Source organism: Polistes fuscatus, unplaced genomic scaffold (assembly GCF_010416935.1).
Source record: "Polistes fuscatus isolate 324 unplaced genomic scaffold, CU_Pfus_HIC Scaffold2, whole genome shotgun sequence".
Classification (NCBI taxonomy): domain Eukaryota; kingdom Metazoa; phylum Arthropoda; class Insecta; order Hymenoptera; family Vespidae; genus Polistes; species Polistes fuscatus.
In genome coordinates, this window is record NW_025113096.1 from 69,446 (window position 1) to 94,234 (window position 24,789).

Consider the following 24,789-nt stretch of genomic DNA (forward strand, 5'->3'; position numbering starts at 1 on the left):
CTAATAGTCGTAATGCGGACGATAATTCGATTACGAGCTGACACGACGCGACATTAATATTATCACATGCAAACGTAATATTATATACTATCCCATCATTGTCAATCGCAGCATTCCGTTTATCCGACCGAAAAATCTATATACAATATTGGGTTCTCGACGAATGGCCGATCGTTGAAGTATACACGCATACATACACATTGTTCCAACAAGTAGGTTTGATCGATAAATTTCGATACACATTCTTCTCGTTTTGTTTTCCTTTTCCTCGGAGAACGGTCAGTGGCAAACGATCAAAAATACAATAAATTATACATCTTAAGAGCAGCGTGTAAATTTATTTTAAAGGCACTTTCTGTCGTCGTCGTCGTCGTCGTCGTCGTCGTCGTCGTCGTCGTCGTCGTCGTCGTCGTCGAGTCTTTCTCGAGACTCTTCAACACCGCTTAAATCAAAACGAATAAACGCAACAACGTTACGAAAATGGCAGTGCCGAGAGTCAAAGCGAAGTTCGGCCAACCAGGGCATAACTTTTCCAAATTTTCTTTGTATTTTTAATTGCTAACTTTTTTTTTTCAATCCGCAGACCAGCTGCGCTCGGTGGGTCGTGTGCTCTGATTCGCAGAGAAAACGAAAGGAATAACAGCCAAAAAATTACTACGGAAAGAGGGACGAGGAAAGAGGACGAAGAAAGAGGACGAAGACGAAGAAGAAGAAAAAGGAAAGAACGCGAAAGAAAACGCGATTCAATTTAACAAAATTAAATTAAAGATTGATATCGGCGAATCTCGTCGTTTAAATAACTTACAATGGTTTCTCGCATATGTACAGAACGCTTTTTCTAAAAGTTAAACGCATTCCATCTACTCCGCAAATCGGCCCGTATAAGAAAATAAAAAAGAAAATGTCGACGAGTCAGGGTTGCATCGGTTAAAAATAAATAAATAAAAAAAGGGAAACAAAAAGTATGACTCTTTATAGAAACTATTCTTTTGCATGGCACCTCTAAAATCGATGAACGCAAAAGATCTCTACCTTGCCTAAAATCGCGCAACGATATTTAAAGAAACCCTTAACGACGAGAGGATTCCTTGGATCGCGACTGACGACGATCATCAATATAATATCATTTATTAATAATATATATATTGCTGATCGAACTGTCAAAATGTTCGGATCAAAGTAAAAATAAAGAATAAAGAAAGGTGTAAAAGCAGGCTGAATGTTAAACCTCGACGCCGAGAACTCTGTCGACAACGTACTCGTATCTCTTGGGTTCCCCGTTGGCATTCTCCTCGGAGCTTTCGGCATCTTCCTTCTGACCATTCTCCGTGGTGCTCGGCCGGCCTTTAGAATTGACGACGCTTTTGACGACGTTGGTATCGTTGCCGGCACTGCTGCTGCTAGTATCGTTACCCATGGCACTAGCACTACTTCTCGCGGCGACTGCGTTTCCGCTGTTAGAAACACTTTCGCTCTGTGCTGCTGGTGATTCGGACGCGTATTTCTTTTGCAACGCGTCCGTCGACAGCATCGAACTTTCCGGGGATAAATCGTCCGACGGGAGAGCAGGGACGTTCACGTTTACCCGCGTAAAGAATGCCATTTTTTCTCTGCGAGAGAAACGATATGTTAATGATCGAAAGGAAAAAAAGACCACCCGCCAGCTCGCGCCTGTGTACTTACTTGAAAGATATGATGTCGGGTTTTCCTTTGCCGGCCTTTGTCTTTCTCAACTTATATATTTCCTTCGACGTTTTCTTCAACATCTTCTCCACCTTCTTATCCTCCGCACTCTTCCCGTTCCTCCCGCTCTCGGCTTGTGCCATAAGAGTTACGAACTTGTGGTCCTCTAGTAACCAACTGGCCAGATCGGTGTCTCCCTTTTCGCGCGCCTGTTCCATTCGTTGCTTTAATTCTCGCAAACTGCTAAGTTCGTCCTGAAGATTGTGCAGTCTGGCGTGTTGCGCTTGGAGATCTAATTCGAGATCCAACGATGTTCTGGCAGTTGGAGGCAAGTGACTGGATTTCTTGGAGGTCGTCTTGCAACTCAAGGCCGACGACGGTCGCCTCCAACGAAGCGAACGCCTTTCTACGGAGTTTCGTTGGAAGGGCCCACCTCTACGATATAACGGCATACTGCTGTCGCTATCGCTTCGATTGAGCTAAACAACGACAAAATCAAGATGGAGATTTAATATAAGAGAACGATTAACGACAATTTATTTAAATAAATACAAATGTGTTGTTTTTATATAACCGTAATCGGAGATATTACTTACGCGACAGATGTAATGATTCTTGCTGACAGCAGCACTCGGTGAAAACGTTTGACTCCTCTTTATCACGATAGAATTTTTATCGTCGTGAATAGCTCCTGGTACTACACCAGCTGCCGAAAGTTTCCTCTGTTTGCCTTGCTCCGGGATAAAAATACATTCCGTGTTGGTCTCTTTATCCTGAGTTCGTTTCGTTTCTTCGTTAAGCTCTTCTTCCTCCTACAAAACGATAACGAAGGATAAATATTATATCGATTTATATGTAATTCGTGAAAAATTTGAGCAAAACCTAGCCGGAAAGTATATTAACCTCGTGCTCTAAAACATCTTCCAGAACATTATCTTCCATCATAAATTCCATAATATAACCTTCTTCTTCTTCGCTGTCTTCGCTACCACTGTCAGAAGCATCGTCTACGCCACCACCAACGCCAACGCCACCACCACCACCACCACCACCACCACCGTCCTCGTCTTCTTCTTCCGGGCTACCCAAACAATTGGCCAGTTCTTCTAGCCTAATGGATACAGCGGCTTGAAGTTCATCGCAACCCTGATTTCTCGTCAACGTCGACGTTTGAGAACTAATGATGGTACTTTCGTCGCTACTTTCTTCCTTGGCATTTTGCGTTCCACGATAAACCGAAATGTCCGACTCTTGTTTGTCGTGTTTAGCCTGTTTCGTTGTGCTAGTCGAGGCACTATTGGCAGTACTGGTATTGGGACTATCGGACGGCTGCATGAAGCGAAAGGAAAGTATGTTGTACCATTTTACGCTCGGCGATTCTGGACTGAAGTCTGCAAGCGAGACTTGGGCGGATCCCTGTGTAAATGTAAACGCAATAATTAACTAATCGAATCTTCGAATAAAAGAAAATAAGATAAAAATGAAAGGATAAGTTACCAAGCACTCCTCAAACTCGTTGCCGGTACACCAAACGTTCACCTGCAGGGTCTTCGTATAGAGCTTGTTCAAAGGAACAGCGACGGGAAATATTTCGCCGAATGTTGGCTTTCGAAGATCCGTCACTGCTTTCGTACAACACATTTGATTAACGGGCGGTTGCATCGGCAATAACGCAGCCTTTATATATCTGAAATTGGATAAATCCTCTATTATTACGCAAAATATATATATATATATATATTCGTTCGCTGATATGTATCGCAGAGCCAAAAGGATAAAACGAGATCAATGTTGGTTAGCAGCACAATGCGTTCGAAGTTACGTAAAAAGGAAGGGTGAACGTGACGCGACGTTCAACGCTGGCCAATGATCGCGGTACACCGCCGACGAGTATTTCATAATTGCATTCCAGTTTTAAATACGTAGCGACTCGCGATTACGAAACCGAAAAAAGCCCGACGATTCGAAAAGAAAATTACTCACACTTGTGCATTGTTTGGTATAAAAAGGGCAGCCAGATTTCGTGCACGCTCGATGCCAATATGAAGTAGGCCATCGCTCACGGAATACCTGTGCGGGAAAAAGAGATATTTCTTCGATTAATAAAACGCTCGAAAGTTTATTTGCTCGTTTCTCCGGCGTCCCCCGCCGATGGAAACAACCCCAAATACCTACCTAAGTTTAATCTGCACTTGGGCCGTTTCTAAACTCATTTCGGCAGATACGAGAGGATCGGCGGCATCTCCGATCAATCCGGAAAGCCTTCGGCGATTTGATGCCTCGAAGACGCCCGAGTCCCCGGCAACGCTTTCGTCGGAAACCGCGGCGGACACGGATCTGGTATTGGTGCCGGAACTGCTAGCTCTGGAACGTATACCCGTAGGCGGTGGGGTCTCGCTGATGGGCGATAAAGGTGGCGGTTCTTGCAATTGCACGATACATCCCGGAAGGGTAGCGGCAGGCCTACCCAAGCCGCTACCTTGGGACATGTTGCTGGATTGTAATTCGACGGGTGGGTGAGGACCAACGACGAGTTTCAGACGATCGTGCGGAGGAAGGGAAACCTGTTGCTGTTGCTGCTGCTGTTGCTGCTGTTGCTGCTCTTGAGGCGTATTTTGTTGCTGACTTAGCCTGAGTTCGGTCAGTCTATCCTCGAGCTGACTGCCATCCAAATGAGCACAGGAAGAAATCATAAGGCTCGACGACAGCGCCGACCTCTGTTGTCTTCTCTGTAATTCGACTTGCTCGTACGCGGGCGGTGGACCCATAGGGGCGTTCTCGTAAAGAGGCGAAACCGGTGGACTTACGCTCGAAAGACTCGACCGCGGAGAAAGACTCGGTTGAGATCTTCCCGGGGAAGGCGTGCTAGCGTGATTGTTCTGTTCCGAGCCTCTCAACAATCGTTCCACGCGCCTATGCAAATCGACCATATCGACGGGTCGGTCCTGTTGAGAGCTACCACCACCGACGGATCCCAAGCATTGCGGTCCGCCATAAATGTCGGTGAAACTGAGCCCGGAACTGAGAGATCCTTTACTGCTCGTCGTACTGAGGCTACCAAGGCTCGAACTACTGCTCACCGATAGCGTACTAGCACTGAGACTCTTTAATTGTCCCTCCAACATCGCCATAGAACGCAAAGCATCTCGCAACTGTTGAAGCAACATTTGCTTCTCTTCGTGCAATCTCACTCGGTCCGTAATCGTCTTGTTCGACAACTCCAGGGCATTGTTGAGATCCTGCTCGAGACGTCGTATCTCGCACTGTATCTTCTTCATGTCCTGCTGGGTCCTCGTCCTCGGAGTTATGCTACGCAACTCTCTCAACAATTGTTCCTTTTCCTGAAAGAGTAGTAACTTGTCCTTATCGCTTTCCGTTTGACCAGGAGTCACTTTCTCTTCGAGATCGGCCAATTGTTGTTGGATATGTTGTATCCTCTTCCTCGCCTCGTCGTATTGCAGCCTCATTCTCGCCATTTCGGCTAGCCTCGTACCAATTGGCACCAATTCGCCGGAAAGATCCGTCTGAGAGGCAGTGCTGAGCTTTTCCTGAGGTAAACTAAGCGTACTAGCCTCCGGGCTACCCTCGCAAAGCTGCAGCCTCGTCAATTCGTCTTTTAATTGAGCCAACGATTGCATCAACTCTGCCTTTTCTTTTTCACCGGAGCTCAACGATTTTTGAATATTTCTCAACTCCGTCATGATTGCCTGAGCTTCCGTAATATTGTAACAACCCCCATGATGGCCGCTCAGCTTTTGCTCAACGCTGTAAACAAAAATCGAAGATAGAAGAAAATGAATATTCGCTTTGCGATTGGAGATAAGGAAAACGTAGCGTGGGGGAGGGGGAGGGGGTACGTACCTAGCGAGCGTGTCGACTCCTCGTTGCGTGCAATTCATCTCCGCTCGAATTTGTTCGAGCTCGCGTTTGAGCCGGGACACTCGGCTCCTCGCGAGCGCGACATCGGATTTCAGTAGATCTGGATCGTACTTGGTACTCAAGGAACTCGAGCTCGAACACACTACGGGGAAGAAAGAAGAGGATAAAGAAAACGAGTTCGATCGCATTCTGCTCAACGATAGATATTAAAGCACACAAGGGGGGGTGGTGGCTGGTGGTTGGTACTTACGGCTGGTACGCGATGCGCCGAGCGTCGTTAATGCGTTGTTGAGGTGATTGTACTCGTCTTGAGCCAGACACAGCCTCTGTTGCTTCACGTCGTAAATCTCCTTCTTTGCCTGCAACAAGGTGATTATTTTGGAACCGTTAGAGCAACGATAATAAAGGACAGGAATGATCGTTAGTTTTCGCGGCGCACAAGGGGGGAGGTGTCGGTGAAAAAAAAAAGAGCGCCAATTTCGCGAGCAATTCCTTACATATTCGCAATAGTAGTAAGCAGTAGCTTTGGTATCGTCCTGCTTGTAACACTGCTCCCAGTAGAAACGTTGGATTTGCTCGTCGTTCTCGTAATCGTTGTGATAACACATTCTCATCCGATACTGCGAGACGACGTTCTCGTAAATTTGTTCCCGTTGATGATGTTGGTGTTGTTGAACGAATAATCGGTGATTCGGACGGCGATATTGGTGGTGACGGTAATTATCGAGGTACGTGCGGTACTGGTGCGCCGGTACGAGTACACAAAGGGTGTACTGACGGTCCATGCCGAGTACACGGAGTACTGGCCGCGAAGCTCGCGCTACGCGATATTTCCACCTCCAGCTTAATCTCTGGTTCGTTTACTCGTTACTCCTTGCGTGGCGCAACGTTCACCATTCCTCCGCTTCTTTCGCAACGCCGTCGAACGCACGCGTGGCTGCTGCTGCGAGAGAGCCCCAGCTCTCCTCTTCTCCTCGCCTTATCTTCGCGAAGACCTTTTCGAGACTGGCCGGTTTACGGGGCCCGAAATTCCGATCCCCACCTCTGTGGGTCTCAATTTTTAAGGGATCCCACCTTTTTACTCGTTTTGCCTTCTCTTGCTTCGCTTCTTGCAGCGGCAAGAGTTCTCTCTCTCTCTCTCTCTCTCCCTTAATACGCGCTGCTCCTTCTTCCCTTGCCGCCCCACCATCAACACCAGCTGACTCTTTCTTCTTCTTCGTCTTCTTCCAAGACGCTCTCTTCTTCGTGCTTTTTCTTCTGCGTATTCTTCCTCTTCCTCTTCCTTTACTCCTTCTCTCTCTCTCTCTCTATTCGTGGCGGCCTCAAATGCCTGTTTCTTACCCACTATAAAAAGGCGGTCCTCATCTTCTCGGGCCCGCAGGACCGTGCCAACGCAATCTCCGTGCCACCTTCCTATCCGAATACGTCTAAAGCAAACAAAAGGAGGACCACCGCGGGGCCGGGCACGGGGCCAGGCGCGGCCCGCCTCCTCCTCCTCCTCCTCCTCTTCCTGCTCTCGAGCATAGTATATCGGTAAGAATCGTAACGCGACTAGAAAATCTCGCGAGAGATCGATCACCTCTGCCGTTCTAGCGGGGCGAGAGGGGGGCGAGGAGGTTTTTTTCGATCGGCGTGGAATGTGAAATGCAGGGCGCCGCGGGCATAGGCCCACGATCCTGTCGTAACTGGCGATCCTCGCGTGTGCTGGTGTGCCGCTGGTGTGCCGCTGGTGATGCTAGTGATTCCAGTTGCGTGGTGGGAGAACGGCGAGGTCACGGTACGACCCTGCTGAACGTGCTCCCATCTCCGGGAGAGCTCGGAGGAGAGTAGTAGAACCGACCTTGAGTCGCGCATTATGCCCTGTCCTTGTTGGAATTTGTGGAGCCCTGACTGGGCCCCGCCGCCACCGACCCACCCTACATAACGCGGTCTTCTACCACTACGTAGAGCGGGCATCGGCATTAGTACCCCCAGTACCGGAGAAACCATCAAAGCCATGCCAATGGAGGACTCGCTCGCTTACGCGCGCATATTTCTTAGTCCGCGCACTATTATTGTCGAAGGAAGCCGCAGATGCTATCGAGTTCGAGCCAGTTCACTCGCCTCGCGGAAAGAGGCCCTTATTTCTCTCTTACCCTTCACTTTCTTCTTTCGATCTTTCGCCGTGCACCTTTTCTCTTCCGTCTCGGCTTTATTTCCAGCTTTTCTCCGCGTTAATCCGTAGAGCCTGAACATTGGGAAGATTCGCGTGGAAGCGATCCGGTATTCGACTTCTATACCATCCGCTATCGCTATGCCGATATACCATAGGGTCGAATTCATAGTCCAAAATTCGTAAATATAAAAATAGATTACTGGGGTGGGTTGAAAAGTTTTGAGCCATGTAAAATGTCAATTAAACCGTCAAAAATATCCGAAAACGACTACTCTATACTATAAGAATGCGCGTGAAACTGTTCATTTCGTTGTCTGTACCTACAACTGCGTAAAGCTTTTGAAAAATTGATCTTTTCAAGAGAGAGCCCTTGTAAGAGAATAAGACTCTCTCTCTCTCTCGTGTATAATGTTTCTTCTGGAAACGAACCCAAAGCCAATTACCGAGAACTCGGCAATGCGTGGATGGATATTCTAACCGAAGATTTCGAGATATTTTAGGAGTAAATTCATGGAAACTAAAGGCGACCACTCGGGCGGGCTGACCCGAGAAGAAATAGAAGAAAATATAAATAGAGAGATACGTAGAAAATGCGTAGAAATCGAATGTTATATTAAGGCGACGATGAACGTTCGAGCGTTCTTCGAAGAATGAGATGCATGCATTTGCATGAAATAAAAGAAAGAGACAGAAATGGAAAATAATAATAATAATAATGGTGTATAATAATAATAGTAATGTAGTAGTGTAGTAATAGTAATAGTAAGGAAGGAAGGAAGGGAGGAGGGGGCAGAGAGAAAGAGAGATCAGTCGTGAAGAAAAAGGAGGGATTGGAATGCAGCCGAGTGGGGAATTCCGGCCTCTCCCGCATATTTATCTGGACGGAGCCGGGACGGAGCCGGGACGGAGCCGGGACGAAGACGCGGAGCATCGGCGAGGCCTCGAGGAGGCCTCGACGAGGCCTCGGCGAGTAGGGGGTCCTATCCCCACCATCGAGAGCACCACGAATGGCAACTCCTTCGACTCGGGGCCCCTTTTATAGCTCGCGTTAACCACCGCCCTAGCTCCTACGTACAACGGAAAGATGGATGGATGGATGGATGGATGGATAGAAAAGGATAACCACCGGATGACGGATAGACGGAGAGCAAAATCACGAGGTCAATGTCAATTCTCCCAAAGAACGAAGCCTTATTCTACGCTCATTTATCGAGACAACGACCATTTTCCATATTTCCTCGTATATTATTTCATTTCTATTCTCCGATCGAATGATCATTTTCATTAGGATCGCGCGAGGAACGAAAAGAATCGAGCGACCTTCTAAGGTTCTTAGGTTTCTCTCGTCGGACGTGACTTTTCTGAAAGGTTGGACTCGAACCGATCCGATAGTAGCTCGCGCTCGATGAGCAGAAGAGACCCGCTTCCAAGGGAGAAGAACCAGCTCGGAGATTAAAATGATTAGGTTTAGGAGGCTGGATGCTACCGGGTGCTCACGTGATCGCCCTGTGGCTACCGAATTCCGTATGAAATGGGTCTCGTGCCTCACGTTCCCGGGAGAGAGGGAAAGAGAGATAGAGGAACCCCGATTACCTCAAGACGATGACGAGAAAGCACAAAGCGGAGCTCTAAAGTGATCAACAGACGCATATAATATCTTATCGATGGAATATTTCGATATTATGCCATCGCATATAACCGAGAGAGAGAGAGAGAGATGATTTTCTAAACCGATACCGAACGGATAGGAACAAAACAAAATTGTATCTACTTCTATTGCATTGTACGAGGAGAATCAAATTTTTAATATAATTGCGCCAATTGGAACCGATAAAAATTGATACGATCAAATTTGACACAAACGATAAATGTGAAATTATTTGTTTAACCGTGGCGTTCGAATTCTATCGAACTGCGTCGTAAAATGAAAGTAGTACTAACGTAGAACGATTAACGATATCATATTTGATTTGTCCACATTAGGTTAAAGAAGCGGTGTTTCTCCAACGCTGAGAAAAATATGAACGGTTCGCAATATACTCGCGAGTAATAAAAATGCGTAATTATGGTTGAGAAATTCCGATCTAAAGCGAGTAAAATCATCGAATTGGTCGAGTTAAACGAAACCACCATGTGTATACATACGCGTATATTTGCATACGTATGGGTAGGATAAAAAGAGATAAGCATCGTATCGCGGTTATACGGTAGAAATAAAAACGTTCGAACGGAAATAGTCGACGCGAGACGGCTGTGCAAATTTGAGCCTTCTCTTTTGATTTTCTCTTGGACGCGGGGCAACGACGACGCGACACGGTAGATAATACAAAAGAATCCATCGAAATATGTAGAAAATGCGCAAATACATTGGCGTAAAAGCAAATGTAAAAGAAAATGTAAAAGTATGCGTGTATGCGTAAGCCATCCGATGAGAAAAGGTAAATAACTTGACCATATTTGGAAGGGACATTCTCGTGGCATCCGAAGAATTTTGGTGAAACTAAATCTCGATCTCGTCATCCTTATGCACGCGCGCGCGCGCGCGCGCGCAAAAGTTTCACAAAAGTTCCTTTATGTAATAAATATGTATAAAAGAAAATAACTCGGGAGAAAAAAAAAAAAAAAGAAGAAAAATAATGTTTTTAGGTCGGGGACATTGGCTCCTCTCTCGGATAAAACTCCGAGCGACGTCTTCTACTTTGGATCGAAGTAGTGGAATCGGGAGGAAAGGAATTTGTTCGGGCGGACAGCTGCTGCCGAACAAAGAGCAAGGATATAAAAGAAGCTTCTCGAGGCGCACGTGGCTGCTGCCGCCGCCGACCGATCGGCCAGCCGACCGACCGACCGACCGACAGACCGACCGACCGGGAGAAAATGAAAAAGACCCGAGAGAGAGAGAGAGAGAGAGAGAGAGAGGTTGTAATGCAAGGGAAGCCAAGGCAAGCACGCGCATCGATACGATTCCTCGCGAGAAGAATTCTGGCAAATTTCGTTGGAAGTAGTCGATTTTTGGAAGCGAGACGACGGACGAGAGGGAAAGGCACTGTGGCGCCAGTCACACGGCGGCGTGCAATTATCATAAACGCCGCTGCGAAGATGTATTTCAGGAGGAAGCTAAGCATGCCGTCCGTGGCCGCGCGCGCGAGCGCGAGAGGAACGTACTTGGCCACCACCTGTCTTCGGGTTTACTACGCGCGTCTCTACCACTACTCTGTAGCTACTTTGGCGACGGCGGGCCTTACGAGTCGCGCACAGCCGTCGCACACAGCCGTCGCACACAGCCGTCGCGCGGGCAGCTGTCGGTCGACCCTCCGCGCGACCGAGTCTTGCCGAAAATTACCGAATCGAGCCGACCGATCGCAAATCCTACTAATCGATTCGCCTCGGTCAAAGATAGAAATAAAATGTCTAATTGTCTCTTCGCGTCTCTCTTCTTCTCTTTTGCCTTTTTCCAAGCGTAGAAAATCGACCAAATTCTATTCTACAAATTCCAGACCGCGAAACGACGTATTTTCGCCTTACCTTTCGCGTATCGAGATAACGCCTATCTCTCCGATCGTTATTCCTCGAAAAAGATATATCTAGGAGAACGTAACGACGATAACGATACGCGCGAGTTTGTATTTTCCAATTAGGAAAAATCGCTAGGAAGATTATTTCGAAGCGACGCTCGGCGTATAAATAAACAAATCGAAAATAAGAGAATTTGGTTTGAACATATTTTGGAAGAGGAATGCGCCGTGCAAGGCCATGATGGCGATCGGTCGTGTAAAAGAGCGCCTACAACTGTACTTGCGCGGGCGCTCTGGGAACTCTGAAAAGGAAGTGGGGGAAGAGGAGGCGGGGCAACGGGCGAGCAACCGAGCGGACCAATGCTGATATGAATGGAATGCGATGCTATCGCGTCGCGGCCTACCTACCTACCGATGATAACTCCTCACCGAACAATATTCTCTATTTCAATTATTATATCCGAGTATTTGCCTATCTAATGCGAAGCGATACCTCCAAAGTATCGTTCCGAACACTACTAAACGATTATTTTCTTTTTACTAACTTTTTACTAACTTTTTCCTCCGACTTTTTGCGTCCCTGTAGACGCGACAAGGTCGCGACGATTCGCGATCTTTCGTCGCTATCGAGGATTTTCTCGCAAACACGTGGCCCGCCGCCGTACGCATTATCGATCGGATGATGCATTACGAAAGAACGATAAAAATTCTCGACCGATGAATCGACTCGTTGACATCTACGTACATATACAGGGTCGCGCCTTATGAATGGTTAAATCTATTTCTTTGCTATGTCATTGTTGAAAGCGCGTCTCTCCCATTTGAAAAAAACATTTGAAAATAAAAATTCCAAGGAGAATTATTTATAATTGGAGGTCAAGATTCCAGGTCTGGAGAACGCATCCTAAGCTTCTTTCGAATTCGTCGCTCGTCGTCTCCCTCCGTTGCGGTGGTCTTGTCGCGAGCACCGATCTCTCTCTCCTTTCTATCGTCGGAAGATGAAATCGGAAACCGAGCCCTCGTGAGATTCCTTCGAGATGAGCGACGTGTCGGAGACTATTATATCGAGATTCCTTTGGAAGTCGTTGCGAGTTAAGCGAGAAGAAAGCACCAAATCGAATCAAACGTTCAACGGGAGAACGCTCTTTATGCGTGCCGAATAAACGGGGGCAGAGTATAAAGCCAGAGGCTCGAATTCCGGAGCGCGTCGCGTTCTATGGATGATGGGCGTTGTCCTACGATAACGCTTTGATAATCACGCCCGTTGCATTCCTTCGGCGAGATAAGCCACGATGGAGGAAAATAAACGGAGGACGACATCCTACAAAATCCGATGCATTTTCAAAAATGTTCAACGCTCGAGGGAAGGAAAATATAAATGCACCCGTTACAATTGCGTTTTCGCCGAAGGTCGAAAGCTTCGTTCGACGCGATCCACGGGGTCAAAGTCATTACGCGAAGAATTATTAAAGAAGGAAAGCGAAAAGAAGAAAATTATAATCGTCCGCGAGACGACCTATTTATGTATCGTCGAGTAGAGATGGAATCTCGAACCCTTCCCCCATGGTCGTTAACATTGTTCGAGGCTGAGGAATGCGCAACAGCGCCACCGTCGATAGCGCTCCCACCACCCAAAGTTAGTCTTCGCCCTCCGCAAATAGCCCTCATTTAAGATGAATAATAATCGGTGAAAGGTCGAGAGGCAGGATATCGGGGGAAAAAAAAAGGTGTTTCGAATTTGGATTCCTCGGGGCGACTTTGCGAATCGCGTGAAAGTCGGTGGCGGTGGCGGCGGCGGCGGCGGCGACGGCGGCGGAGGTTTGCCGAGAGACGTTTGCATTCGTGTGCCCTCGGGAGTACTCGTGGCCGTTCGTGAGCCGTTTCTCGGACCGCCTGGGGGCCCTACGAGCGTAACACCGGTAGTAGTCGCTACGGGAAAAGGGTCGCATGGCGCGAGAACAGTGCAACCGGGAGCGAGGGAATCCGACCCGGAGAGAGGGGGTAAGGAGGACGGAAAACCCGCATCCTTTCTTCTTCGATGCATTCGCCGGAGAAAGAAACGCGTGGGTAAGAGCCGCGCGTTCGCCCCGTTCCAAAGTCGATGATATCTTCCTTCTAGGATTTTCGTGTTTTCTTTCGAATGGTATGGTAGACGACGACGACGACGACGTCTCACCCACGAAGAAAGGATTCGATAAGGAAAATTTGTCCGATGCCGGTCGATGACGACGACGTCGATGACGATGTCAATGACTCGGACTCGCGAGTCTCGGACCGTTATGATACGCTCTCGCTCGGGAGCTCGCTTTGCCGACGATGGCGCGCGCGCGGCGTACCGTAAGCGCTATTTTCAGCTTGGGTAATGTCAAAGATACATTTCGGTATCTAATGCACCACGCTGGCTTTCGTCTTACGCTACGACCGCCTAGACTAGACGTTACACCTGCCGGGGAGATTTAAATTAACGCCACCAGCAGTTTCTATTTGTAGACAAACGTAGTTTTGAACCTCGCTTCGAGAAGGAAAAGTTTCTTGTAACTGGTCAGTTACGCAATATCGACGAAATTCGCTCGCGTTCGTTAACGACATCGTGGTGCCTGGACCTCGCCCCGATGGGTTTCGCAAATTCGCGAATTCGCAAAGTTAAGATACGAGACGTCGATGTATTGACAAAAAAGAAGCTTCGAAAAAGGGTAAAAAATGATTCGGGTAGCGACTCGTCTCGTTCTCCTTGAAAACTCGCAGGCTCCTTTCTCGGTCGATAATCGCTTTTTAATCTAACGAGCTACGCGTACGCGAATATATTTTGTAAAAATAACTTTTCCGTTGCATCGAGATTGGAAAAACGAATCTAAAATAGACTTTTTGTATATTATCTTTGGAAGGGAAAATATTTGAAATAGAGGCGGGCAAAAATAAATGACAATTAAGATTCCTCTCGCATCTGGAGGGTCTCCGTCGTCGTCGTCGTCGTCGTCGTCGTCGTCGTCGCCGTCGTCGTCGTCGTCGTCGACAAAAGAGAGAAGGAAGCAAGGAACGGACGGGTCTTCCGAAATACTTTGGTCGGATCCAAGCTAAACGGACATTCTCTCTAGCCCCGCATGACACGAAATCCGAAGAATTCTTTTGGGCCTCTCTCTTCCTCTCGTAGGTTCGAGGACTTTGTCCCTACCGACGCTACTTTTCCCAAATTCTTGGCTCGAACGGTCGCGTCCTCGTGCGACCCGTTTTTTCGACTAAAACACCGAATTCCTCGGGGTCTCCGGCTAAATTCCCTCTCTCTACGATTAATCGTCCCTACCAAAGATGAATTTTTACGAACGACGAATCGCGAAAGATCGTCGATTAGTCGCATTAAACGTTATTAACGCATTGGGTGACGAGGATAAGCAAAAACGATTTAATCTCGGTTAGGGATAATCGAGTAGCCAACCGGTGTTGTTGTACGAGAGTATGCGAGGGTGCAGCACCGCCGAGTGACCGGAAGGAGCATGATTTCTCACGGAATGACTTCCTGTCTACGCGGCTCCCACCGTCTCCCCTCTTTCCTCGTATAAATTCATGCCACGGAAGATTCATCGGCATCGGCATCGACGTCGGCATCGGCATCGGCATCGCCATCGGCATTGGGAGCAACGAGCAAATCCGTAAACGTTCTTCTATACTATGCTTTACTATCTAAATAGATAGGCTTTTGTTTTTAGCTCACCTCGAGTACGTCCTGCGCTGTTTGAAGGTATTCTCGTAGCATGGCTTCCTGAATTGCCCGCCATTCCTGCCGCGGATCCTCGAGCTGAGTCGTTTCTTTGGTCGACCAAAAAATAAGACAATGTTAAACGAATTGGACAACAAGAACAACAACAACAACGAAAAGACGGATCTTCGTAAATTGAGTTTACACTTACGATTAACATGATTGATGTAATAAGCACCCACGTGTTTGTCGTAGGCCTCCTCCCAACCAAGGGGAAGCTCGTTTCCGATGCAATCGGCGAATGTTTGCGGCTTTGTAAATCTAGAAGAAAAACAACATAAAAGTAATACTTAAATATTATTTCTCGTTATTCTCGTATGCGCGATAGGCTACATAAAATATCAAGCGCGTTTCCTTTCTTCGGTATATATACGAAGAAGATAATCATATCCGACCTTGTCCGACCTTCCAAGTTACGGAGGAAAAAGAATGAAAAGAAGAGACGGAATTCCTCTTCGCGTCTACCCGCCGTCTCACGTGTTTCATCCTAATTTTATTCTCTCCGGAGCGTGTTCTCGAACGAAAAGGAGACGGAGGGAGAGAGAGAGAGAGAGACATAATTTAAGTGACAATGAGACACGATCGGGCAAATAGGCGTCGATCGTCGCGCGTCGATCGTAGATCGTAGATCCAAACGGGGAAAGAGAAAAAAGAGGGAAACTTTGGTTTGCTCGATATTAGCGCTAATGACCTTGGCCTTGAGATGCATTTTCAAGGTCATTATCCGGAGTTCGAATAAAAAGAGACGTCGGGGATGCGTTTCGTTTGGCGTCGTCGTCGTCGTCGTCGTCGCCGAGCGTTGGACGGTCCTCGGTTTCCGGAAGCGTGCGCGGAGAGAGAGGATACGGCCCGGCCTCGGGGTTCTTAGCCCGCTTTGCCTTTTACCTACCTAACCACTTCTCAAAGGTTCTTACAATTTTTCACGCCGTACCCGAGCCCAAATTCCTAACGAATTCCAAACGTTTCCTTCCCTTTTGTCCTTCCCTTTTGCCCTTCCCTTTTGCCCTTCCCTTTTGCCCTTCCCTTTTGTCCTTCTCTTTTTATTTCCAAATAATAAAAGAAAGAAAGAAAGATTATTTTTGCAATTGGTTCGTTTATTTACGCGTTATCGCTAATCATATTAGTATCTATTCTATTATTCGAAAATCTTCTTAACGTTGCAAACGTTAGAAGGCCTTCGCGGAGAATAACGTTTTAACAATTACGTCGGTAGATTACATTGTCGTTTAAATTACCCGCTTCCATTTGCCGGTGTGTAATTGATAGAGAGACATGGACGAAAAACAATGAATTAGATCGTCCTTAATTATGTAAAGACTACTTACTACTAAGCGACCGTCGTAAGGAAAGAAAAAATATAACCGATCCAAATGGAATCGAGTAGACGTACCTACCTATATCCCTTTTATTTTTTCTATTCGTCGGATCGTATCGAAAGACAAATATTTGACGAGTCGAATTGCACTAACGATGACTATGCATGATTTTGAATTTGGATGACGATACGTGTCGCGTAGGCCGAGACTACTCGCGTTGACGAATTATTAATTCGATCAAACGAACGCGAGAAATCAAAGCGCGCAGTTTCAGTTAGCACCTTTCAGCATTATTAATGTTCTTCGCTCTACCGCGAGAAGTAATTATTCTTTTATTCTCGGCTTATTCCGTTTTTCCGAAAGATGATTATAATATGAATCACTCGCGAGTCTATCGAACAAAGAGATCGTGTACGCGCGCAATTGTAAGCTTCTTTATAATTCGCAAATTGTATTACGAATGTACGGAATAAATGAAGATTCAAAGCGCGAGCAATCGAAACTAACGTACGCGTAAGGCTTCCTTCTGGAATATCTTTCTAGCTAACCGAACGAATAAATAAGAATTAGTCGCAAAAGAGTTATTTTTCAATGTTCTTTCGCTTAATGGAGTAAAACGGTTCATTCTAGGACTATACGGAAAGTATTTCGCTATTGACTCGCCGCGTTGGAATTTGACGATGGAAGAAAATAAACAAACGTTCCGCTTGATTTCCTTCGAGCTGAAATTCCACGCGAATTCCCCGCGAATTCCACGCGGATTTCATCATTCCCTCTTCCTCTTGGAAACGCAATAAGAAAAAAAAAAACATGTAATTCCAAAATTATACGCTTTTACGTTCCTCTTATCTCTTCGTATATACATACGTTTATACGTTTATACGCTCGAATATTTTCCCAATGATTACGTCTATATACGTATACGATACTCGCGCGACAAATACGCGAAGACGCGTTCTTTTTATCTTTGGCACGCCGAGCCCCTCGAGAAGGGCTAATATTTTCTATTGCCATCTATCTGGGAGGATCAAACGAATTCGATTTATAAACGAGTTTTCATGCGATTCCATGCAGAAATATCGAATTTATGCGAAAGGAACGCGAAAAACGTATCGCGGATAGAGGAGACTGACTCATACGAAAGACGCCGGTTTTTATTCCATTATTTACAATACGTATGATTTCATTTGGTCTCGACTTTACATTCCAAACTTGACACACCTCTGCTGTTCCGCAAAAACCGATCGAACGTTTATTACATCGAGCTACTTGTCTTTAAATATATGAATCATTTTCTTATTTACAATGGTTATAGGTTTATCTAACTATTTTGCGATAATATCTAAAGAATGAATTCGTTTCGATCGTCGCGATAACGCGGAGATACGGCATATTTACTTTCATTAATAAATTATCTCTTTAATGAACTAATTTTTCATTTTATTTCTTTTTATCTCCGTCGTTGGAAAATAGTAAGGAAATCCGAGTAAACGATGGCGAACCAAATCTCGCGTTAACGAAAGATTCAAATGATTACCTTTCGCGAAAGGTAGGTACGACCGCTTTGCGTATACGCGTATATACAATAAATGTATTTCTAACATTCTTACGAGTTACAAAACTATCGGTCCCAATTACGTAGAATAGTTTTCCGTTACAAAGTTCGTCGTCGTTTAGAAATAATTCCGACCAACTTTGATTCGTTTTCGCGTGGCATTTGAAAAAACAGCCTGTCTATGGAAAATACTCACGATACTTTCATCGGACTTGGGAATAAAGCGATTGTGCGCTCGATATTTCTCGGAAGAAAGTTGCGAGAGGAATGCAATAGCGCGTAGAAAAATCAACGTTCAATCGTCGTTCATCGATTTTCTACTCGCCGAGGAAGGTTATCGCGTAATCTCGCGGAGGGCTTCCCCCTCGAAATAGTATTTCGTTGGAAGGACGGCTTCGCGTAGCATATTATTAGCGGCGATTATTGCGACGATGAATGAAGAAGGAAGAAATATGGTCGTTTTTCGGTGCCGACTAGGAGCGGCCCGGCCGTCTCCGGCCCAAGGGCGCTATTCGATCGACGAACGATGCAACGTCGACGATCGTTCTTACGTTTCGGAGGTTAAACGCGCTAAAAGCGTTCCTCCATTTTCAATAGCTTAGCTATACCTATACTACCCATATGTACCCGTAGACCAAGTGGAATTCGCTCGCGTACACGGTTCTCACGATTCCACTGGTATTCGCGCGCTCGCCGATTGGCTCGCAAAAGGCGAAGTGGTACGTGTAACGCGAGTTTATAGGAAACTCCGTTCCGTAGGAATGCGGCTAAAGCGATGGGACGAGCGCGAGTATTCGCCTCGTAAGTCTTTCCTTCGGAGTTAGTTTCGAACGATATACCGTGCTGCTGCTGCTGCTGCTGCTGCTCCTCGCAGTTACGTCACCCGAGATAATACGACTTGAAATAACTTGAAAAAAGTTGTAACGATAGTTTGAGAATTGGCGTTAATCGAAAAGCTCGTAGCTCGTTTATCGAATATTCGTCGGAGGCAAATAGGTATATAGGAGTCGTTCCTCGGGTCCGTTCGTTTCCATTCGTGGATACTCGGATCGGTACTCGGATCTCGGCGTGGCACATGCTTTCGAGCGTCATGACGCTGGAATGTATCGAATTTCCAACTTTGGGAAGACTCTTGGCCCCTTCGTCTTTCCGCTATCCCTCCTGATATCCATCTACCCAATGGCACCCCGCCACCTTGATACTCGTCCTATCGAAGAAAACTCGAGGCGTCGCGCGGAGTCCATTCCGTAGTAACGCACGATAAAGGAATGCCGTTTGGATGCAGGCGTTCTTCTTATTATCTTCGAACGATTACAAGCGACGACCGATCTTTACGGTTCGCCTAAATTAATATCGTATATATTTGTTTTTAACAATTTTCAAACGCATCGCCGTAGTCGGCAATGAACGAACGAGTAATTGACGATCGATTTATCGGAAATACCGAGTTATTAGGAACGTCGATTATGACGCTCAAAGATGCGCGCGGTAAAAATAAGATTACGATACCTGTAAAAAAACGATTAAGTATAGCAGACTAAATGAAAGATTTTTCGAGCGATATCGACGATGATATTTATTACGACAGCGATGAAAGCTCGGATACCGAGAAATAAAAACGGAATATATACTCGGAACGAGTAATTACGAACTAAAGATAATTGATCAATTCATAAATAGATTACTCGATAATACAATTGCTGCAGCGATAACGATCCGTAGTTAATAAAAAACTAGAAAATACTTGGCTACCAATGACAATGAGCGTGATTCGAACGATAATTTGTCATTTGTCATTTGCAATGAGCGAATTTGATAGCGAGAAAGACCTAAAGATCCATAGTTTATCGCTAAAAGAGACACCTGCGTTATCTTTTTGTTTTGCCATAGCGCCATGGGGCATGGAGAAAGGAAGAAGAAATTTGAGGTACAATCGTTATGCGTAAACTATAAACACGGAGCGCATTTTTAGGAAGCTTCGACGGGTAGAAAGAGAAGATAAAAGAAGGCATTGAGATTCCGCGAAGAGATTTTTCTAAACACAGATGGCAAGCAGATGCCGCCGCTGGCACGGCGATGCACGTTACGGACGTGAGATCGTACCGGGAAAAGTGCTTCTCGTTTCTGCGCGTGCACCGCCGCGTCCGTCCTGACGCGCATTCTTAGAAAAAAAAAAGAATATTCCTTCTTCCGTTCGTGCGTCTTCGAAGAACTCATCTCTGAAAGATTTCGAGCAAGGACGTTCGTCCGTCCTTTGCTTCGACCCTTTCGAATTACCGAATAGAGGATCGTCGCGCCTCGCTTGGAAATAATTCGCCGCGATTTATATACGATTTACCATCTTTGCGACCTCGTTGCGAATATCGATTAAACTTACGATTCTTGAAGAAAATTCCGACGGAAACGATGTCCTCGTGCCATTAAAAGGGACAAGAATGCGAAGCAAAGCGATTCATAGATCATAGCAATTATGGCATTATCGAGGTAGAGGAGAAAAGAGTAATCCGGATAAATGCATGAAAAGCCAGCAGCCCTTCCCCTTTTCCCGAAGCTAAGAGAAGAGCGTAATAGCCCTGCCGCAACGAAGAATGCACTAAAAGCAGGTTGGGTCTATTTTTAGGTACCGGCCGGGGTCGTACACACGAGGCGCGTACATATATACAGCGGCAGCAGCGGCAGCGGCAACGGCAGCAGCAGCAGCAGCAGCAGCAGCAGCAACGGCAGACATACATACAACATACATACATACATATGTATAAATACGTAAATACGTATTTATGTAGATACGCAGCAGCATACGTATAGACCTGCAAAGTGAGAGGGAGAAAGGGAGAAAGGGAGAAAGAAGAAAGCAGGAACTGGCTGCGAGAGATGCACGCAGCATTTACTCTACCGCCCACGGGGCTACGAGGACGACGTAGTCAGGCAAGTATCGACTGCGGCTGTATGGCTGCCGTGTGTTCGAACGAAAAACACCTCCGCGATGAAACGTGGCTTCGAGGAAGGAGGAAGGCATGCGTTATATACGCCGATCTCGTTCCTCTACCGACGAGCACCATCTGCTGGTTGGATTACAAAATTTCACTATACGGTTCGGCACCGAGCTCTCTTCGGAGAAAACTCATCTACGTTTCCGCTATGCCGTAACGACTTTTTTTCCCATTTTTCGGCTAAAATCTCAAATGCCCTATCGCGGGAATATCGTGGAACGATTTGGAACGTTAAACGAAATATACCGAGATACCGAGAAACGAATAGTAATCCGATGGTGCAAGGTCAGTACTATAGACGAAGGTCTCTCGAATTTTGCCGGGTCATCGAAGATGCTCGCGGTCTGGCGTTGTCACGATTGAACGTCTCCCCTGCTGCCTTCTGCCCCGGTATTTTTTAATTGCCGCGACAGCAGAGATCGGAATCGATCGTTGGGCCAGGTGGCGGCAGCAGCACGTAACTCGTACGAGGATGCCTTTCCAATCCCACCGAACGCCCAGCATTACCGCCGCCGCGCGATCCATTTTTCGCGTTCGAAATAAAGTACGCGTTTCCCGGTGGTCGAAAACTTTTCTCTACGAAACGAGTTTGTATAAAGGGCCAAAACAATAAATCCTTCATACCAAAGGGACAACGGAGCGGTCCCGAAGAAGCGCGCGAGAAGATCGAAAGTGAAAGCGGCGGGTGGTTAATCGGCGCTTCTTCCGGACTATCTTGGCGCGGCGACCGACCAATTTAAATACCGAGACCACGATCGCGACTTCAAATACTAATTTCTCTTACAAAACGCTAAAATACTATATTAACATTCCACCTTTCGATCTTTCCAATCTTCCTTTTAAACATTCGATTGCGAATAAATTGCGAACAGCGAATAATAAGCATTTTAATTCCAAATTCCGATAATTCTCGTGATGGACGGTTAAATTAAACGTCCATCGATGACGTAAGATCGCGTTCTCGCGCTATAAATATATACGATATTATGCTTTATAGGTTGGTAACCTGCCGGAGAAAGAAATTTTCGCGGAAACGTTCAAAAATCGCCGCGAAATAATTTACGCGTCGTCCGAGTATCGAAATCTGATAAATATATTCGATCGAAAATCGCGATAATAAATAAATTAGTGGCTATAAATTATATGCGCGTTTCCTGGAATATTTTACATCTCGCGTCGGGTCGAGACGGGTAACGAACGTAAAAAACTTGACCTTCGTTTCGAAACGAACAAATACGTTCGCGCAAATGCGCGAAATTTAACGGGACAACGTTAGAAAAAGATCTAATGACAACTATATAAAAGATATACATCTTCGGAGAGACTCGAATAATAATATCGGTAAGAGATAGATACGACGTAAACTTTAAAAAGCAAACATAGGAGGCGCATTCGAACGTTACTTTCTAAAAGCGATGTGGTCGGTGAACGACATTCTCTTTCTCTCTCTCTCTCTCTCTCTCTCTGTCTCCCGCGGTATTTATTTGTAAATTATATTTAGAAATATATTCGATAACGCAAATAGATTTGCGAATCGAACAAAGAACCGACGGCTGTACGTCGAACGATTAAATAAAATGCTTATTAATAACGCGGGATGGCGCTGTTATATCTCGAAAAACCCGTTCTTAAAGAAATATTTCTTTTCTCGTCGTCTCTATACTACATTGTAAGAATTAAATAACAAGTATCGTAACTAGTTTGCGTTAGCTTAGACGTTAAAGGGACGATTCGAATAAGAAAGTTCGAGGGAGGTCTCGTCGAAGGTCATTTGAAAAAAAAAAAGTCAACAATTTAATCCGAGAAATACGTTCTAATAATACCGATAAGATTTCGAAATCGTCCGCGCGAATCTTCCGTCGTTGGATCTCGAGGCGAACGCGCGCTGTGACCCCCGTCGTCTTTTCTGCATTCCGAAAGAATTCCGAAAGCGCAGGATATTTCACGATATCTATAAGCGAATGTAGCATGATGCAGTAGTAGTAGGGTAGCGGTGGTAGTGGTGGTAGAGGGTCGGCGCTAGGTTCGCTACTCTCGCCGCTCTCTGCTTACCGGCGCAGCCGCGAGAAATTCCAAGCAGGTTCGTAAACACCAACGCGAGATTCCCGCACGCACATACGCAAGTACGCACGCACGCGGCGGCGCATCCTGGCGCAGGCCCGCATGCACGCGTGCACACCCGCCGCCCACCGTGCGCCAATGTCAGAGGCCATGCGCGAGCGAGCGAGCTTGCGAGAGATAGAACGACCGACCGACCGACCGACCGACCGATCGACCGATCGCTCTCTTTTATTTTCGCAAAAAAGAAAGAGATATGGATTTTGGACGTTTAGTACTTGGCGCTCGCAGCTGTAAGGCGGCCCTGGCGCTTGGAATGCGGGCGCGGCGACTCGCGCCGCCGCCGCCGCCGCCGCCGCCGCCGCCGGTGTGGTACGGATAGCTGCGCGCGCGAATACGCGCCAGCAGCACGCATGGGCGCCTTCGCTTCGACCTCTCTCTATCTTATTTTCCTACGACGATTCGCGAGCGCGACCGACGACGCTTTCGACGACGAAAAAGAACCAGCGAAAAAGGTAGATCGAAATAAGAAGTGACACACACACGTACCTGTCCCTAGGATCGATCCACGTAGTCTTCCTTGTGTTGTGATCGATGAAGTAAACCTTCCCGTCGAAATCCTGCGCGACGTCCCACCCTTCCGGTAGCGGTATCTCCCCATTCCGTCTCCTTGGCATATTTCACTGCGCTCTAAATCCATCCAAAACTCTCTATCACCGAGCGGCGGCGGTCGACGGGCGCATATCTCCGTGCGCGCGCGAGCACACGCTCGAAAGAGGCGCGCGCACACATATACGGAGGGTGGTAAGTGACCGAGGGGTGGGGGCAGCGCCGAGTAGGAGTGGGGCGGCAAGCCGACGGTGGTGTTCGACTAGGAGAGCTCGACGCAACCCTGACGCAACCGCGACGGCGACGGCAACGGCGACCACGACCACGACCACGACCACGACCACGACCACGAGAACTCGAGGATCGCACGCGCACGTGCACTATGTATATATTCCTCGCTACTCCGCCATCATGAATACTTCATTATCATGAGCCAAGTGACGTCAAAGTCTCCGCCTTCGGATTCCTCTCGAGCGGAATTCCAGCGTTCGTAGCCGGCCGGCTGTGTGCCGGCCGAGCGTTTCCTTTTCTTTTTAAAAAAAACTTTGACGAGGCGGCGGCAGTGGCGGCGGCGGCGGCAGCGGCGACGACGACGACGACGACGACGACGACGACGACGACGACGAAGACGGCGGCTTGGTCTGCCGTTTCATCACCGAGTCGTCGGTACCGTTCTTCCTCTTCTTTTTCTCAACGTTCTCTGTTATTTACCGGAGCGCGCGCGCGCGCGCCTCCGCTCGACGCATCGATCGTAAAGTAATGCACAAATTATTAATCACTGTGATCGTGCGTTACCTTCTTCCAACTTTTTCTTCTTCTTTTTATTCCTTCGTGAAAGCGACGAACACTCGCGCGCGAGTTCACGGCGAAAGCTCGACGTCGTCGTCGCCGACGTCGACGACGACAAAAGAAACAACGACCCGACGGCAATACGTCATCCTCCTCTTTCGTCCACGAGAATCTATTTTCTTTTTCTTCCTTTAAACTTGAAGTTTACGCACGAAAAGAGTCATGATCGCGTCGAAACAACGAGGTCAACTACGAATACGATTCGAGCACGTCATCGCGTTCTCGCTCCGAGAGAGAACCTGCTTAAACACACTTTTCGACGCGACGAAAAATATCGATCCTCTCGCGTTTCGTCAACGCGACGCTCGTAAGAGCATACGCGTATTATCCTTCAACGTATGCGCGTATAAACGATCAGAGAGAGAGAGAGAAGAAAAAAAAACAATAAATAATAACAAACTTATTTAGAGAGAAAGAAAAATCTCTCTC

At 46.8% G+C, this 24,789-nt stretch overlaps 1 protein-coding gene across 1 annotated transcript; it reads right to left on the minus strand.

Moving 5' to 3' along the window:
- Positions 1 to 542: 542 nt before the first annotated feature.
- Positions 543 to 24,789, minus strand: LOC122517141 (protein kibra). The gene is made up of 12 exons (XM_043635534.1): positions 23,452 to 24,789; positions 15,135 to 15,244; positions 14,939 to 15,033; positions 5,813 to 5,921; positions 5,545 to 5,704; positions 3,859 to 5,448; positions 3,667 to 3,753; positions 3,181 to 3,370; positions 2,587 to 3,099; positions 2,280 to 2,495; positions 1,684 to 2,162; positions 543 to 1,610 (listed from the first exon to the last, which is right to left on the minus strand). Exons 1-12 carry the CDS (start codon positions 23,577 to 23,579, stop codon positions 1,223 to 1,225), a joined length of 4,065 nt encoding a protein of 1,354 aa, XP_043491469.1. The 5' UTR covers positions 23,580 to 24,789; the 3' UTR covers positions 543 to 1,222.

Excerpts from the sequence above, each read along its gene's own strand:
- LOC122517141 (XM_043635534.1), bottom strand. The coding sequence starts at position 23,579 with ATGCCAAGGAGACGGAATGGGGAGATACCGCTACCGGAAGGGTGGGAC. Across the intron at positions 15,034-15,134 it reads TTACATCAATCATGTTAATC|AAACGACTCAGCTCGAGGAT; the intron begins GTAAGTGTAAAC and ends GGTCGACCAAAG. Across the intron at positions 5,705-5,812 it reads CGGCGCATCGCGTACCAGCC|TGTGTTCGAGCTCGAGTTCC; the intron begins GTAAGTACCAAC and ends TCTTCCCCGTAG.